This window comes from Stegostoma tigrinum, unplaced genomic scaffold (genome assembly GCF_030684315.1).
Source record: "Stegostoma tigrinum isolate sSteTig4 unplaced genomic scaffold, sSteTig4.hap1 scaffold_67, whole genome shotgun sequence".
NCBI classification, from domain to species: Eukaryota; Metazoa; Chordata; class Chondrichthyes; order Orectolobiformes; family Stegostomatidae; genus Stegostoma; species Stegostoma tigrinum.
Genome location: NW_026728611.1, coordinates 912,374 through 929,585, shown reverse-complemented (window position 1 = coordinate 929,585; position 17,212 = coordinate 912,374). Strand labels below are relative to the sequence as shown.

General features: G+C 41.3%; 1 protein-coding gene across 1 annotated transcript in view; it reads right to left on the bottom strand.

Moving 5' to 3' along the window:
• Positions 1 to 17,212, bottom strand: part of LOC132209135 (ral guanine nucleotide dissociation stimulator-like 1) — a 56,665-nt gene that overhangs the window by 22,219 nt on the left and 17,234 nt on the right. Inside the window, exons 9-16 of the mRNA XM_059644302.1 lie at positions 15,602 to 15,679; positions 12,211 to 12,288; positions 11,297 to 11,377; positions 10,157 to 10,243; positions 9,422 to 9,499; positions 4,105 to 4,298; positions 3,351 to 3,478; positions 991 to 1,206 (exon numbers count right to left, since the gene is read on the bottom strand). Of these exons, the coding sequence (XP_059500285.1) occupies positions 991 to 1,206; positions 3,351 to 3,478; positions 4,105 to 4,298; positions 9,422 to 9,499; positions 10,157 to 10,243; positions 11,297 to 11,377; positions 12,211 to 12,288; positions 15,602 to 15,679 (940 nt within the window). The remainder of the gene's footprint in view (positions 1 to 990; positions 1,207 to 3,350; positions 3,479 to 4,104; positions 4,299 to 9,421; positions 9,500 to 10,156; positions 10,244 to 11,296; positions 11,378 to 12,210; positions 12,289 to 15,601; positions 15,680 to 17,212) is intronic.

The window sequence follows — 17,212 nt, the reverse complement described above, 5'->3', positions numbered from 1 at the left end:
ATGTCTACGACTGGGTGTCAGCCTACATTCGGTTGAACTGCTCCATATTGTAAAACTGGAGACAGACTTTCAAATCCCCATCAAGGTCCCATTAATGCCTCAAGACTCTTAACGAGTCAAAACTGATGCAGGCAGTGTTGCCAAGACCCAAACCAGACTTCTCTAAATTAGCTGGCAACAGAATTATTGTGAACTTTCATTCCAAACCTTACTAATGAATGAATATTTTGTTGTCACGTGTATACGGGAAAATACATTGAAAGTACAGTTTTGTTGCAAAATCCAGTGCAATTTAGGATTACAAAATCAGTAAGAATCAATTACTTCCTTTACTTAATTAGTTAATTACTCGGTTCCTATCCTGATCCTTTCCAAATGTACGAGTGGGAATGCCACATGTTGGCGACAAGTACAAACCTGGTATCAGATCTGACAGCCCTTCCTCACTCTTTTACCGATTGCTGACTAACATGCTGAGACAAATTCCTTTGGCAAACACATAAGAAACAGACAACCAGGCAAGTTACTGAAGTGCCGTCATGTAGGCATACAGAATGCAGAACATTGGGAATAAAATGTACACTGTTTCGTAGACTGATTACAGCTTGGAAGGGAGGCAAATAACACTATGTAATGCCCAATAACTAACTTCATTTTTGAAGGGCCAGTAAAAATCTGAAATCAGTTTGCCTTTTTTATCCACATAAATATTTTTGATGAGAAAAAAATACATTAATACTTCAATGCAACTGTAAACTGAGGCAAGAACTATTAGCAGCCAGCACTACAGAAATTATGAATGCTAGGATTTTCCATGAAGCATTCAACTCTTATTCAGAAAAGTATTCTGCTTGCCAGTTCAAGAGGCTTTCAAACCTTGGACATATCAACACATAGTGTTAATGGCTTGCTCTCTTCCACCATGGTTGTTTCATGCACTGTGGACTTTAACATGTCACAAAGGCTAAAAACCAATAAAGAATAGTGTACCTGGGCAACATCAATCCATTTCTCAATGATTTTAGCCCTCTGCCGTGGTTTCAGCTGTTGAGGTCTTAATATGGTGCTGGTGACACATTTTGTAACATTATTGAACTGTGTAATGGTGGCCTGGACGGTTGATACCAGATGCTGTTTTTCTTCCTTCCCTCGTTGAGACCAGATGGACCCTAAACATTGGCTGGGCACAAGTTTCCGAAAAAGATCCTGATCAAAAATAAAAAGGAAACAAAGGGTAAAGGTATCAGTCGTGCCATGTTTTTAGCAATGAACGACAAACAAGATTTGTCCGTCCATGGGTACATTCGTCCTGCTAGTTTGCAATTGTACATTAAAACTGCGTGCTATATTGTCAACGACTGGCTACATAATACTCACATTGATGCACAAGCGCACATTGGCTATTCAGACAGATCAAAACCCTCGAATTTTCAGTCATCTGCTTCCTATTTGTAGGTTAGATTTAAAATCACTGGTTATCTCCACCCAACTCCGACTGGGCTCCACGCACACCATCATGCATGGCTCTGCTGGCAATAGTCACTGCTACAGATGCTCAGCCCTGGTGGCCCACAGGCTAGACAGGCTGGGCATCAGTATAGCGGCCCTGCATCATGTCTACTTCTCGCACCAAGGCAGGTTGACAGAACACAATGGCAGCCCGGCCCTCTGTTGGTTCAACAGATCTCAATGTCAACACTTCCCCACTGTTGGTTTCATGCTGAACACGAATATTGCCAAACGTCCAAGCTTGTCAACTGGCCATTCAGATTGCATAATGTCCTTCTGTCTCCCTCTTCAAGATGAGCAACTCCCATCAACAATTATGCCCCAACAGTGAAAGTTAACACAACCGGCAAATAGTTCCTTCAGATCCCCGTAAACTCATTCAGAATGGAGAAATTTGTCAGTCTCGTCACTTTCAAAGCCAGAGTTGGCTGTGACAGGCTGCAGTAGAAAGGAGTGCTCAGAAACCATCGAGTGGGAAACTGTTGCATGTTTATGCAAGCATGGTGGGCTCTCACTTTTAACAGTCTGATCACGTCACAATGATGTCATCGATCATTTCTGGCAAGGAATAGCTTAGGGTAACCCTGCTGCCTCGACAGCAAACTACATACTAAAACTCCTGCTGTTTAATGCTTCAGCCCCCTGGACCTGTGCGGTAAAGGAAAAAAAAAAAGAACTGGCAATGAGGATCAAAAAAAACCGCTTTGAGATTCATCAGGTCAAACCACTGATTTGAAAAAAGACTCTCAGCCCTCACTGCAGATCTCTATGATTCAACAAAAGAAAAGCAGCTACATTCCTCGACAGACACCCAACGAGGTTGCTGCCCACCAAAAATGGCTGCTGTCATCATTATGTCACATGATTAGACTCTAAATGCCAGTCGGTATATACATACACATATGCAACAGAAACTGCAGTGAAAACAGACAGTTACCTTTGGAACTCTGTGCAGAAAAGCAGCTGCCCCTCAACAAACTGAGATAACAAAGTGTGGAGTTGGAGGAACACAGCAGGCCAAGCAGCATCTTAGGAGCAACTGTGCTCACCCAGCTCTGCACTTTGTTATCTCGGGTTCTTCAGCATCTGCAGTTCCCATTATCTCTTATCCCATAACCAAAACCAACTTTTGACAAAGTGGTCACTTCCAGATGAGATCGCTGCACCCCTGTTCTGAACACTAACATATGCTTGGGATTTTTGAGACCTAGAGGACTACTTACATTCTAGAGTCACACCCAATGCTGACATACAGACCACTGAACTTCCACTTCAAGCCTAAGCCTATGACCAGACTTTGACATAACTCAAATTTTGATTCAGCAACTACGAGTCTCATTTTTTAGAGGTAGACATCAAGCCACCTTGCAGACGAGACTGGAATACCCTGTGGCTGATTCCACTCCAGAAGATTCTGGGAAAACAACAAAATTGCCATCCTGGATACTTCAAACAAAATCACTGGACTCTTGAAGAAACAGTGACTGTTATGATGAAACAATTAAACTTTTACCCTGAAATACTATTCATTTTGTAAAGGTTCAACACTAAGTTACAAAGGATTTTCAGTGCTCTCTCAGGTCACTTATTTCACATGACGTTCATTCAAAACAAATGACAAGTGCTGAAGTATTAGTTGGCAGGTATTTCAAGCGAGATACTGAAGTTACACGTCAAACAACACATTTTAACATCTTGGAAGACTGCATTTTGAAGGGAATTCAGTTATAACGACTGGTGGAGCAGTAATAGCATTAAACAACACAGAGAGATTCAGATGCCTACTGCTGACTGAAATATCTTATTCAGAATGACTGGGCCCCAGATTCCTGTTTACTCACAGCATCCATAAAAGTCAGCTGCTCTGCAATGAAGCGTGATGGGTAGGACAGGAGCTTTTCGTCAACTTGTTCGATGGTTTGGTCGTGTTCTTCTCCAATATAGAATCTAACTCTTCTACGGTAGCCTTCTGTGCAAGTGAAGATAGACATTTATTTTGTGCCCAAAGTTCACATTGCTCTAAAATATCTCACAAACTTGTGAATAGAAGTCATGCATTGGTTTACAATAGTTATCTAATATTCATACTTCTAAATCTAGATTTGGTGAAATTAATATGATATTGCACTGAAATCCTCTTGTTGGGAGCATCTCAATTGCAAAAGAAATTGTATTTAATGACAGATTCCCATCCCAATTTCTAGCTTTAGGAAATCTTCCGAATCACAATCTATTGTTTCACAATAACTTGCAAACTTATTACATCAGATTATAAAATAAAATGTCATTGACGGCAACAGTTCAAAAGGAAATTGTCCAGAAAGTCGTATTACATGCTGCTGGGTCTTAGCGGACCATATTAGAGTATCAAATCTATGCAGAATTTGGTCTTGTACATCACGTAGTACAGGGGTAATCATTCAGCAATAATTTTAATTAACTTCGTTTACCCAAAAATTTGGAAGTAATTTTGAAGCTTGTCAAAGGAAACCAAAATGAACTAAATCCTGAGACAGAGGGGCAAGCCGCACACAAACTTGTAGGGAGGCACCCTGAATTAAAACCACATTTTTGCAACATAATTATAAATCTTACTGAACATCTCTTTCTCCGCTGTTTCCTCCACCAAAAACCGACTCAGGAGTTTCTGGGCCCGATGTTCAGCATCTGACCCCGGCACTGTCTGGTTCAAGTAGCAAAGTACCTTCCGGAGACAAGAGTAAGTTGGAACTTGACGAAAGTCTTCGGCAGACTCCTCCAGCCAGATTTCAAGAATTTCAGGTATAGCACTGGAAATAAAGTCAGAGTTTATATCTGTTTATCAGGGAAGCAAAACGTGTGGGAAAAAAGCTTCTAATTCTACAAATGTAAATGCAATAGATTAAAGTTGGAATATGGGGTCATCGTGCTCACACAGGAGATGAGCTGCCATCTTGAGCTGCTGCAGTGCACATGGCAATGGTGATCCTGCTGTGCCATCAGAGGGGGGCTGTGTGGCACTTTGACCCAATGATGAAGAAATGACTGTCCAAGTTCGAATTACGCTGGCCATGGATGGAAACTGCAAGTTGGCCATGTTTCCAAGTTTTCTTCCAGGTAGATTGCACAAGTAAGCTTAAGGCTCACGTATAAAGTGATTTCACATGGGTCTGAGGTTACTTATTACACCAGCAGGACCTCTTGGTGTTTAGAGTTTGCTAGTAAAGAGAAAGTGAGCTTTGACAAAAAATCTTCTTTATAAAAGTCAAATGGGACAAATCAGATGAACAAAGAAAAACACAAGGATAATGATGATTTGTTTGGCTTTGTTCTGGGAGTTGCATTGCCAGCAGTTGGATACCTCGGTAACATGGATAAATTGGGTCCAGCTGAGGATGAATAATGAAATACTCCAACATAGTCAGCTTTCAATTCACTTATTTTAACTGCCTGCCTGGCTAATACTGAGAGGCCACGTAGCATTATTTCACAGGTAAATCAATGGTTACTTTTTTGCAACAAGACGTCAGCGGCACAGAGAAGTCATCACACCACTGAAATCGAACCCTTTGCACAGAAAAACTCCCCAGGGCACTTCACAGCAGATTAACCATTCAAAAACTGACAAAGGAGGAGATATTCAAACAGGTGTCCAAACATTTGGTCATAGTGACTCTTCATGAGTTTCTTAAAGGCGAGAGATGGTGATGTCTAGAGGAAGAAACTATACATCTGCAGGAAGAAGCACTAACGGTGGTGGGCTGATGAAAAAAATAAGAAGTACACAGCACACTGGACGTGGCAGAACAGAAATGTACCAGGCAAAGTTTGGGACTTAAAATAATTCCAGACAAAAGCAAAATAAGAACGTGAAAGGATGTGAACACAAGAATTGAAAGTTTTTTTCGAAAAAAAATCTAAAGTTCAGACATTGGTCAACCGAGAGACAACGTGGGCCAGCATGGACTGAGTTGCAGCTATGGTCTATGATGCAATAGGCAGAAGAAACCTTTGATGTTCCAAAGACTCCAAAAAGTAAACATTTGTTTGATTGGCATCCCCAATTTACATGGAATATTTTACACTGAAAGTGCTGTTCTAGTTTTTAATTTGGAATTTCCTTATCTGCAGCCCTACACTGAAACAGATGATCACTTATTTGAGTCCGTTCATAATAGATCATTACAGCACAGAAATTATATGATGTGAAACATTACACACAGACATTGGGGCTTCACTCAGACTTTAACAGCTCCATTCCTGTTAAACAGTGGTTGGTGTAGGAAGTGCTAGGCAGCCATAGTGCCATATGCAGCAATAGCCTCTTGTTGTTTGAGAAAGATATACGACTTAGAAATAGTTTACACTGGAGGGACTATTTTGACTTCATCTGCTTTCAGGTCAGTTGGCATAGGTCGTACTCTTTTGCAATGATTCAAAAACACAGCTGGCCCACACTGCTAAGATGCTGAATGATATTAACTAGTGAACATGGCAAATTATGAAATGAAGTGACTCATTTTTGGAAATGTCAAGAGATTGTTTTTCAGTGAGGTCAGAAGAATTATGAAAAGCTTGATAAAAGGTGAAGTTTTTAATCAGCTTTTTAAAAAATGGAAAAAAGCATACTGTGCATTTCAGATTTTAGAGTCTAAACAGCTGAAGCCATGGCTGGTAACAACAGGACAAACATAATCTGGGATAGGCAAAAAAGTGAAACTGGACAGGAAAAAAGAGAAACGCCTGAAGTGGACACAAGGAAATTGCAGAGATGGAGGGACAAGGCTGTGGAAATGTTATTTGTTATGTTACCTCTCGGAAACAGTGACTAACTGAAACACACTGGAAATGTGACTTAAGGAAGTTGCCTGGGCTCATTTGGTCCTGAATCTTTCAGAAATGCTTCGATCACATTACAAACACTCGAACAGTAACCCTCCAAAAATATATAGAAAGAAAAATCAATTCAAAAGATCACAAAACCAAAAAATTCCATATCCTACTGAAAGCCTTCGTGGCTGGGAAATAGGTTGCTGAGCTAAAGAGCCTCTACCCTGCTGACAATATGGTAGAACTTAATTAGTACTGTGCAGAGTCCAAAATTTGACCCAAAACACTTTTCTGTCGTCCCACTAGAATTAAAGTCTCTGTTTCCAATAGATTCATTAACAAGTTACTACATCCCTACCGAGTAATCTGAAACCTCTAATCAGCTGCAGTGTACAACATCATTTCATTTAATTACTCATTATCATCCTTCCACCATCTAAAAGGATCATTTCCGAAAGCGAGCACAACATAAACTTAGATTGCAATGGCACTGGAGAGAAGTGTATTCTTAAAGTATTAGAGTCTTCCAGAATTGAAATAATTATGTACAGGTGCACTTTTGTCTTTCTTTTCAATTCTGGCCACTTGCGCATCTGAGATTAATTGTTTCATCGATGACAACTTCACTGGATATGTTCCTGCCACTTCTGCCCTCACTCAAGATGTTCCTTTAAAACCATGTTTTGACCATGCTTTTACTCAACCCCCAAATATCTGTGTTTTCTGCAATGTCAAACTGACAGGTTGTAAGCTACTATTCTGTAGAAAACAAAAATGATATTTTTCTACATTTCTCAACCCAAAAAACTTGAATTCAAAAGGAGATTAACATACCAAATAACATGCCAAACCAGCACATTACTTTCATGAGGATTACACTGTCCTCAATCGGGGATCAGGATAATTTAGGTTCCTTCATACACTTCATCCCTATATGTCTCTTGAGACATTAGTACAGGAATATTGTGAAATTAATCAGGACCAATTTGGTATCCACAATTAGCTGTGTTCATCCAGACATGAATAGCTAGGTGTTGGAGAAAAATGTCCAGATAACCACCATGCCCTGTGGCTTAGATTTCTAAAACTTTGTTTCATTTACCCAAAAAGCCAACTGGGTGGGTTAGAGTGAATAGCAATGCACAAGGCATCCCAACTGTGTTCTGAGTTAGTAGGTACTGCTGATGCTGGAGTCTGAGATAACAAGGTGTGGAACTGGATGAACACAGCAGGCTAGCAGGCTAGGGCCTCAGGAAAGCTGGCATTTCAGGTCTGGACCATTCTTCAGAAAATTTCTGGTGGAGGGCCCAGACCCGAAACATCAGTTTTCCTGCTCCTCTGATGCTGCCTGGCCAACTGTGTCCTATTTGTTTGATTAACAAGAGGGATTTTTCCTTTGCTGCATTTTTCATAAATTGTTTGAGCTTTCTTTCAAACTTCAGTGCAGCCCAGTTGTGAACGCTTGCTATTGCATCTGAAGTAAAAATATTCCCTGAAAATCCTCACTCCCTCAAATTGACCATTTTTCTCAAAGCAATACTGCAAAAATTTGCCTTTGTATTTGCTCACAAGTAATTTATCTGTGCTGGGCCCTTCAGGCATTGGCTTTCTTGATTATAAAAATGACAAACAATATCAACTCAAGAAAACAAAATAAATGAATAAGCAAACCATGTACAAAAGAAAATAAATCACTGTATATATAAAGATAAGAATTTCAAACTTTAAAGTCCCCAAGTCCAGTCCAGCACTCAAATCTATTGGATAAGTGTTCTTTTGTCTTAATCAAAAAGCACAGAATTTAATCGAACGGCCAGACAAACCAGAATAATCCTATCTTTAATCCCATGCTGCCAAAGTGTCATGCAGGGCAGCATGGTGGCTCAGTGGTTAGCACTGCCACCTCACAGCTCCAGGGTCCCGGGTTTGATTCCAGCTTTGGGTGACTGTCTGTGAGGAGTTTGCACATTCTCCCCATGTCTGAGTGAGTTTCCTCCAAGTGATCCAGTTTCCTCCCACAGTCCAAAGATATGCAGGCTGGGTGGATCAGCCGTGTGCTAAATTGCCCTTCGTGTTCGGGGAATGGGTCTGAGTGGGATGCTTCAAGGGGCAGTGTGGACCTGTTGGGCCGAAGGGCCTGTTTACACACTGTAGGTAATCTAATCTTATTCAGAGCAGTAAAACAACCTCAGCAATCTGGTATAGCTCAAAAATAACTAGAATTCCAGCTAGAGATGCATTTGTGCGATGCTTTCTACAGTCAAATATCTTTGAAAGCACTTCGTTGACAAACTTCAAACATGAAAAATGATTTCACGAGATTATTTGGATTTCATAGATTCAGGAAGTATTCATTCAAGATCGATTATATGCAAAACGTACAACAGCAGCACGGAGTGGGAGGGCTACCAAAGTCAGGACACCACAAACAAACCACTTGCCAAGTATCTGACTGCTCTAGACAGCGGTATCATTTGGTTTCAACTATTCACAGGAAGTTTGCAGGATAACTTCTAATAAAGTGGTGTGAAGAGGAAAACCATTCCTGCAATAATGCATCATTATCACAAACTAGACTAATGACAATCTGAGATAAACAACCCCAAAAGCGTGATAATGTAGGACAAACAATTCCAAAAGACAAAGAATTTTGGATGATTTACACTGAAAAATATTAACAAGCCAATCTCTAGGAATAATGCAATCATTGGACATGCAAGGCAAGCAGCTTCTTTAATGCAAAAACAGAGTTAACATTTTGGGTCCAGCGACCCTCCCTCAGAACTGGAAGGGTCACCCGGACCTGAAACATTAACTCCGTTCTTACCTTCACAGATGTTGCCAGAAATGCTGAGCTTTTCCAACAACTTTGTTTTTGTCCCTGAGTTGCAGTGTCCGTGATTCTTTCAGTTATTATTTAGCTTCTTGAATGTGATTGTTATGGGTTGGAGTGCCGTTTGCCATCCTGTTCTGGGTGCCTCATATCTTCATGACAAAGGCTCTACATTATTTTACAGGTCTTTCTGGCTCTCCAGCAATTCTTCTCACATTCTTAAATTTCACATTGAAAATACAATTTCACTACATGTCAAATCAAACTTACATTTTCATTAGTGTTTCCTTTTCTGCAGGACTGAAATTATATTCTTCTAGAAAGCTTGATCTGTTGAAGTCTATGCTTCTGCAATTGATCATAAACCACAAAAGAAAAAGCAAATTAAAATGGTGTTTAGGTCTACAGTTGGTTGCCAGACGTAAAATAAAAAAATGAAGTCTCAAAATTCAGCATCCCAAACTGTGATCAGCTAACTTTATGAAACAAGGTCACACTCTAATTGTAAAACTGCATAAAATAGTGAATACGTTCTTTAAATTTCCTCAGGAAGTTTACCAGAAATGCCCTTGAGGGCCAAAGCAGCTCACCAGCAGTGGTGGCGGCTGGTGGTAACAGGGGAAAGGAGCAGGTGCAAGGAGTGAAGCCACTTCTTCAATAGCTTACATTTGCTACTAGTCCAGAAATTTCAGTCTGAGATAAACTCAACACCTTCACACGCAACTGCTGCTTGTGCTTTGTATTGCTTGTTCCTCAGAATTAGGGAGAGAATAGGCAAAGAACTCAGAAGCTGTTTCTTCATCAATGTGCCATGATCTGGAATGATATCCGTGTTTTTGTTTCTGTGGTATGTGTTACAGAGTCATACAGCATGGAAACATCTCTGCCTTCATGAAGAGATTTCTGATTATCCAACCTATGGCCACCAGCTCTCCAGCCATTCCCTTTATACACTACTGTATTGCAAATGAAGCATAACATGGTCACATTTTGGATCAAACTCACTTCTTGACTGTCGCTCCCTTTTCTGGTGAACTTAAATTCTGAATTTCATCAGAATTCGGACAGTGTTCAGACTCAATGCTTTCACAGCTGCAAATGAACATGAAGAACAATTTAAAACACCTCAAGCAAACCCTTTCATCTTCAGTTAAATCCAGTAAAATACCCATGAAAATTGAAGATTCAGAATTACAAGCCTCCATCAGATGGTTTTATAAAACAGGTTACACACCAGATGGTGAAGATTTCTGAGTCAGCATAAAATGTGAGCCCATATGCTCCCCAAGTATTCTTGCTTGAGACTGGGATTACAGTTCCTGTGATGCTGTCCCACCAATAAGATGAATCTAGTTGCTGGATTTATCCACACACTTTTGAACATAAACATAGTACATGTTGTAATCCTCCAGTCCTCTGATACCACCCCTGTATTCAAACAGCATTAGGTTGTTGTGCAAAGTGCCACTGCAGCCTCAAGCTATTTTTTTCTTTCTCAGTATCCTCAGTTGTCTACAATTCACTTCCTTCTGAGTTACCAACACCAGGGACAACCAGCCGTTCTAATCAAAGCAGAAATTGCTGTAAAAGCTCAGTGGCTCAAATTACTCAAAAATGTTAACTCTGCTTTCTCGCCACAGATGCTGCCAGACCTGCTTAGCTTTTCCAGCAATTTCCATTTTCGTTTCAGTTTTCCAGCATCTGCAGTTGTTTTATTTTCACATTTCTAAAATGCTGTCCAACCTCAGCTCATCCTTGTCTCAACTATTTACTTTTCATCGTGAATTGGACATCAACTTCTTCTGAATAGTATCTCAGCCAGGCCCTTACCTCTGTGAAGATTAAACAGTGGATTTATGACCATTAGCCCCACTTTTGCGACCCTTTCACTGCTCACAATGGAGGACGACATTCGGATTCCCTGTTAACATTAGCTGCCAGCATCATTTAGTTCAACACTTCCCTTCTGAACTACTTATAATTAACTCGGTACACATTGGGGTCATCAATAATCCTCATCATTTGTACCATTTGCCACTATTTCCTGCTTGTGGAAACATTCTGACACTGTCACTAAACAACCTCCTTCTGTAAGACAGACTGCTGTTTCATTGCAGTTTTCCCTGAACTTGTGTTCAACCTTACTTGCTGCAAACGCCTTCTTGCTCCTTTTGAAGTTGGACCTCCTCCAAATCAAAATTATTCTGGATTGTTCCTTCCTCTTTTCTGTAGCCAAAATAAATATCTTATGATATGGTGCTTCCTGAAATGATCCATGCCTGATATTTGATCGATAGTGTGTGTGTATGTGTGTGCACAATAATTATAGAAGTGGTAGTGCAGGTTGAAGATCTCATCAGGATTCTGAACTTTAAAAATTGGAGCATTGTATGAAAAACAAATATGTTCTGACTAATCATGATTAAACAAAAACCTCCTGATTTCCCCTCAACTCTGGTATTTACCAACCACACTTCAGGAAGGGATTTGAGAGGGTGCACAAAACATTCACAAAAAATATTACCAGAGATGACAAACTAGACAGCCCTGTGGAGAGGCTGAAGGAGCTTGGGCTGCTCTTGGAGAAGACTAAGAAGTGATTTTAAAAGTGTTCAAAATTATAAGGGATTTGGTTGGAATGGATAAGAACAATCGGTTCCTTGTGACAGAAGGCTTAAGAAGAAAAGGACACTGATTTAAGATGATCAGCAAAAAGAACCAATGGTGACAAGGATTTTTTTTAAAAATAGCATCATTAGAAACTGGAAAGCTCTGCCTAATAGTGTGGTGGATGCAGCTTCAATTGAGGTCTTCAAAAGTGAGCTACAATTTTCGAAAGGAGAGGTTTCGCAGTATTACACAGTAAAAGGACTTAGGAGTGAACGTAGGCAAGTCCCTCTTTGAGAGCTGGTACAAACATTATCAAATCATTGTCTCTGGGCTATTACCATTTGATGGCTGTACAACATTGCACAAACTGCTGGCTCCCCAGCTATTTCCTACCGCTTTGTCATATTCTGAATAATGACTCACTTTGTCATGCATGCAGTTAAACTTACTTAGCAATTATTTCGCTGGATCCTGAAGAACCACAACTTCCATTTTCCTCACCATTTGCACTGTCAACATTTCCAGAACTGCAATTGATCAAAGAGGACAAATTAAGTCATTTAGAATAGGCAAACTCATCCAGAATTAAATCCAACTCAATTTAACACAAAAAAATCACAGTCTTGAGAGCAGGTTCTTTTGACTTCCACAGGATGCCCACAGGTCTTCATATTGAGGCAGTGCTGGGGTGGGGGTTGGAAGAGACAGAGCAGGGCAATAAGGAGAGAAAACCATTTCTTCAGTATTTCACCCTTGTTGAAAGCCGTTCCTGCGCTGTGCAAGAACTTGATACTGAAAGACAAGGAAAATTCAATCTACCATTGAAAAGCTTTGAAAGCTTTATGCTAATTCAACATTATCCCATCTCTCAAAGTAAGCCAAACATTGCAGAAGCAGTCAAGCAATTGCTTCATGTGATTGCTATTGTCTGGATTGGTGCTCACTGCACTGCCAATTGGGGTATCTTCCTGAGGCAACCCTGACATAATCTTACAGCAAATCCCAACAGTTTCCTTTGACAGTATTAGATCCCAAATACCATACAACAGGATTAATCTGACGTCACATCAAATTTACTTGTCAATTACTCCTTCAGTTTCTGACAAACTTAGGTTTCTACCCACCACACAGTGTGACATGTCAACATTTTCACAGCTGCAAATGGTCACAAAACACCAAATAAATCATTTTACTTGTGCATATTATCATAATGTTAATTTCTGGCACTCTTATCAACATTGGGATTTTTGGCTGAGAGGGGGAATGAGTCAGTAGATGAGGTGTAAAGATGTCAAATAAAGAACCTCTGCACTGGGACAGACAATAAACATCCCAAAAGAGAGGATTTAAGTTTAACTTCCTCATCTCTGAAAAAGAAACACAAGCTCTTTACAGACTATTGACAATTCAACTCTCACAAGCACAGCTTGTAACTCAAAGTTTGATTCGGAGCACTGATGTAGGAATTTGTCATTGCTCAAATTCACTGAAGCTTAAAGGTCAGATTAGTCACCAGTGGCTGTTTTGCTGAAAAAAAAATCATTTTTCTATCCTGCTTCTTTAACAGTTCTGAGTTTAGTTAAAGATCTGGACAGAATAAGCTCAGGATTAATTCCAGGTCTCTGACTTGGGAAAGTGCCTGACTCCATGAATACACATGGCAAATGGCCAAATTAGATAATTAAAAATGCAAACTATTCAATGGCAATATTGTATGGGAGATATACCAAGGCTCGGACACGGGGAGCAGGTCACATTCTTAATTGACGACATATTTCTTCAAATGTTACGGACATTTGGAGGACACTTCAATGAACTTGGAGGAAGTTTGTGGGGAGGGTGCAGCTGAAGCAGGAAGGAGGAACACAGAGAAGTGCTGAGGTGGGGTAGAGGAGATTAACTCATTTCTTTAGCAATTTTACCAGAGCCACATTGTCCAGAAATATAACCTCAATATTGATCTGAAAACAATTTCCCATCTAAGTGTTTTGGATGCTTCAATGGTGATGCTATTATTTTAGACAACTGTCTCTGTTATAAATTTTCCAGGGAGGCAGCCCAGCAGACACTTTATTGTGAGAGAGATAATGGGAACTGCAGATGCTGGAGATTCCAAGACAACAAAATGTGAGGCTGGATGAACACAGCAGGCCAAGCAGCATCTCAGGAGCACAAAAGCTGACGTTTCGGGCCTAGACCCTTCATCAGAGAGGGGGATGGGGGGAGGGAACTGGAATAAATAGGGAGAGAGGGGGAGGCGGACCGAAGATGGAGAGTAAAGAAGATAGGTGGAGAGGGTGTAGGTGGGGAGGTAGGGAGGGGATAGGTCAGTCCAGGGAAGACGGACAGGTCAAGGAGGTGGGATGAGGTTAGTAGGTAGCTGGGGGTGCGGCTTGGGGTGGGAGGAAGGGATGGGTGAGAGGAAGAACCGGTTAGGGAGGCAGAGACAGGTTGGACTGGTTTTGGGATGCAGTGGGTGGGGGGGAAGAGCTGGGCTGGTTGTGTGGTGCAGTGGGGGGAGGGGATGAACTGGGCTGGTTTAGGGATGCAGTAGGGGAAGGGGAGATTTTGAAACTGGTGAAGTCCACATTGATACCATATGGCTGCAGGGTTCCCAGGCGGAATATGAGTTGCTGTTCCTGCAACCTTCGGGTGGCATCATTGTGGCAGTGCAGGAGGCCCATGATGGACATGTCATCAAGAGAATGGGAGGGGGAGTGGAAATGGTTTGCGACTGGGAGGTGCAGTTGTTTGTTGCGAACTGAGCGGAGGTGTTCTGCAAAGCGGTCGCCAAGCCTCCGCTTGGTTTCCCCAATGTAGAGGAAGCCGCACCGGGTACAGTGGATGCAGTATACCACATTGGCAGATGTGCAGGTGAACCTCTGCTTAATGTGGAATGTCATCTTGGGGCCTGGGATGGGGGTGAGGGAGGAGGTGTGGGGACAAGTGTAGCATTTCCTGCGGTTGCAGGGGAAGGTGCCGGGTGTGGTGGGGTTGGAGGGCAGTGTGGAGCGAACAAGGGAGTCACGGAGAGAGTGGTCTCTCCGGAAAGCAGACAGGGGAGGGGATGGAAAAATGTCTTGGGTGGTGGGGTCGGATTGTAATTTGTGACTGCTATAGTCTGGAGTGGCACTCATCACATTGCACTAAAAATTTTGAAGAAATCAATGGTTCCCCATCATTCTCTTTTCACACTGCTGCATTCCAAATGAAGCAGAATTAAAACACATCAAAATTATTTCCGATCAACCTTGCTTCCTCATGGTTACACAGATGCCTGGCAAACTTTGATTCCCACCCACCCGACAATCTATACGGCCAAAATATCTGCAGCTGCAAGTGCTCATGAAGCACAAATTAAGAAAAGGATTTGCATCTACAACTGATTTATAAACACTGAAAATAAATTTTGAAGCCCAAAATGCTCAGTATTTCAAGTCCTCATTCGGTTAAAGTCCAGATGAATGACTACACTGGATGGTTTGCTTTCCAAATTTTCAGAGAAAATATGTCGGTCACTCCAGTTACGTAGGCTGGTGCATTTGACGGGAGGTGGGAGGTTTCGCAGTTTAGCATTGTTGCAAGTTAGACCACCAAGGTCTGGATGTTGAGGGCCAATCAAATTTTCACTGAACATTTTTGAATGTTTTCTATAGATCAAAGGCTGAAATGTGTCATTGATTTAATTACTGGCAATGGCCTCGGAGGGAATAAAGCTGTTTCTTTAATGTGATTTTTATCGTCTCGAATGGCGACATAATCTTTCAAGAGCTACTATATTCACAGCAATTTCTTTTCATGGTATGTATTACGAATGAAGCACAGAAGGATGAAACTTACTTTGAAATTTCTGCAGTCGCTTTCGGTGAACTTGGTTCTTCAACTTTATCAGAGTTTGGGCTGTCAAAGGTTTTGGACCTGCAATTCATTAAGACCATAAGACCATCAGACATTGGAGCAGAAATTAGGCCATTCGGCCCATTGAGTCAGTTCTGCCATTCAGTCATGTGTGATAAGTTCCTCAACACCATTCTCCTGCTTTCTCCCCATAACCCTTAATCCCCTCGATAATCTGTCTCAGTTTTAAATGTACTCAATGACCTGGCCTCCACAGCCTTCTGTGGCAGTGAATTTCACAGATTCAACACTCTCTGGCTGAAAAAGTTTCTCCAAATCTCCATTTGAAAAGATCTCCTCTTTATTCTAAATGTGGGCCCTTGGGTCCTAGTCTGTCCTACCAATGAAAGCATCTTCCCAACATCCACTCTGTCCAGGCCATTCAGTATTCTGAAAGTTTCAATTAGATACCCCTCATCCATCTAATCTCCAATGAGTGTAGTCTCACAGTCCTCAAACGTTCCTCATATTTTAAGCTTTCCATTCCCTGGACCTTTCTCATGAACCTCCTCTGAACCCGTTCCAGGTACAGTGCATACTTCCTGAGATACGGGGCCCAAGTCTGTACACAGTACTCCAAGTATGGCCTGACCAGAGCCTCATAAAGCCTCAGAGGTACAGCCCTGCTGTTACATTCAAGTCCTTTCAAAATAAATGCCAACATTACATTTGCCTTCCTGACTATATAAGGCAAAAATTAAAGACATTGTAAACAAGCACTTGCACCCAGAAATGGCTTCCTTACAAAACGAACATTGAAAAATTTCATGTGGAATCCATAAGGCCATAAGTTTTGGGGGCAGGAATAGCTCATTCGGCCTACTGAGTCTGTTTTGCCATTTGATTCTGGCTGAGATCTTTCTCAAGCCCAATTTCCAGCCTTCTTCTCGAAACCTTGATCCTCTTATTAATCAAGAACGCTTCTCTCTCTCTATCTTAAATAGACCTAATGACTTGGCCTCCATGGCTTTCTGCAATGTTTTCCTCAGATTAGCCACTCCTTGACTGAAGAAATTCTTTCTGACCTGAGTTCTAATGGTTGGTCTCTTCACTCCACGACTGTGCCCGCATGTCCTAATCTCTCCTACTCGTGGAAGCATCTTCTCCGTTCCACGTGCAATCCTTCCAGGCCTCTCAGTATGCTGTAAGTTTCAATGAAATTCCAACCCATCCTTCTAAACTCCATCCTGTACAGAACCAAAACCCTCAACCACTCTTCAAATGAGAAGCCCTCTCAAGTTTTCAAGTACTTATCAACTGGATTTGTTAAACAGGCAACATTTCTGATGTGTATAACTACAATAGATCGTGATTTGTTTTCCCCCTCCAAGTTTTAACTGGTGGTATACAAGTGATTGTGACTGAGTCTGGAAGAGTAGCTGGGGGGAAGCTGCAAGGAAGAAGGAATTTCACCTTTCACACAAGTTTTCAGAACACCACGGTCTGTTTATTTTTGGGCAATGGGGGGAGGTGGGGCATGTAATAACACTGGAAAGCAGAGAGTTAGAGAGTCAAGTTTTTCAATACGTTTACCTGCATTGCATAGTCCAATGT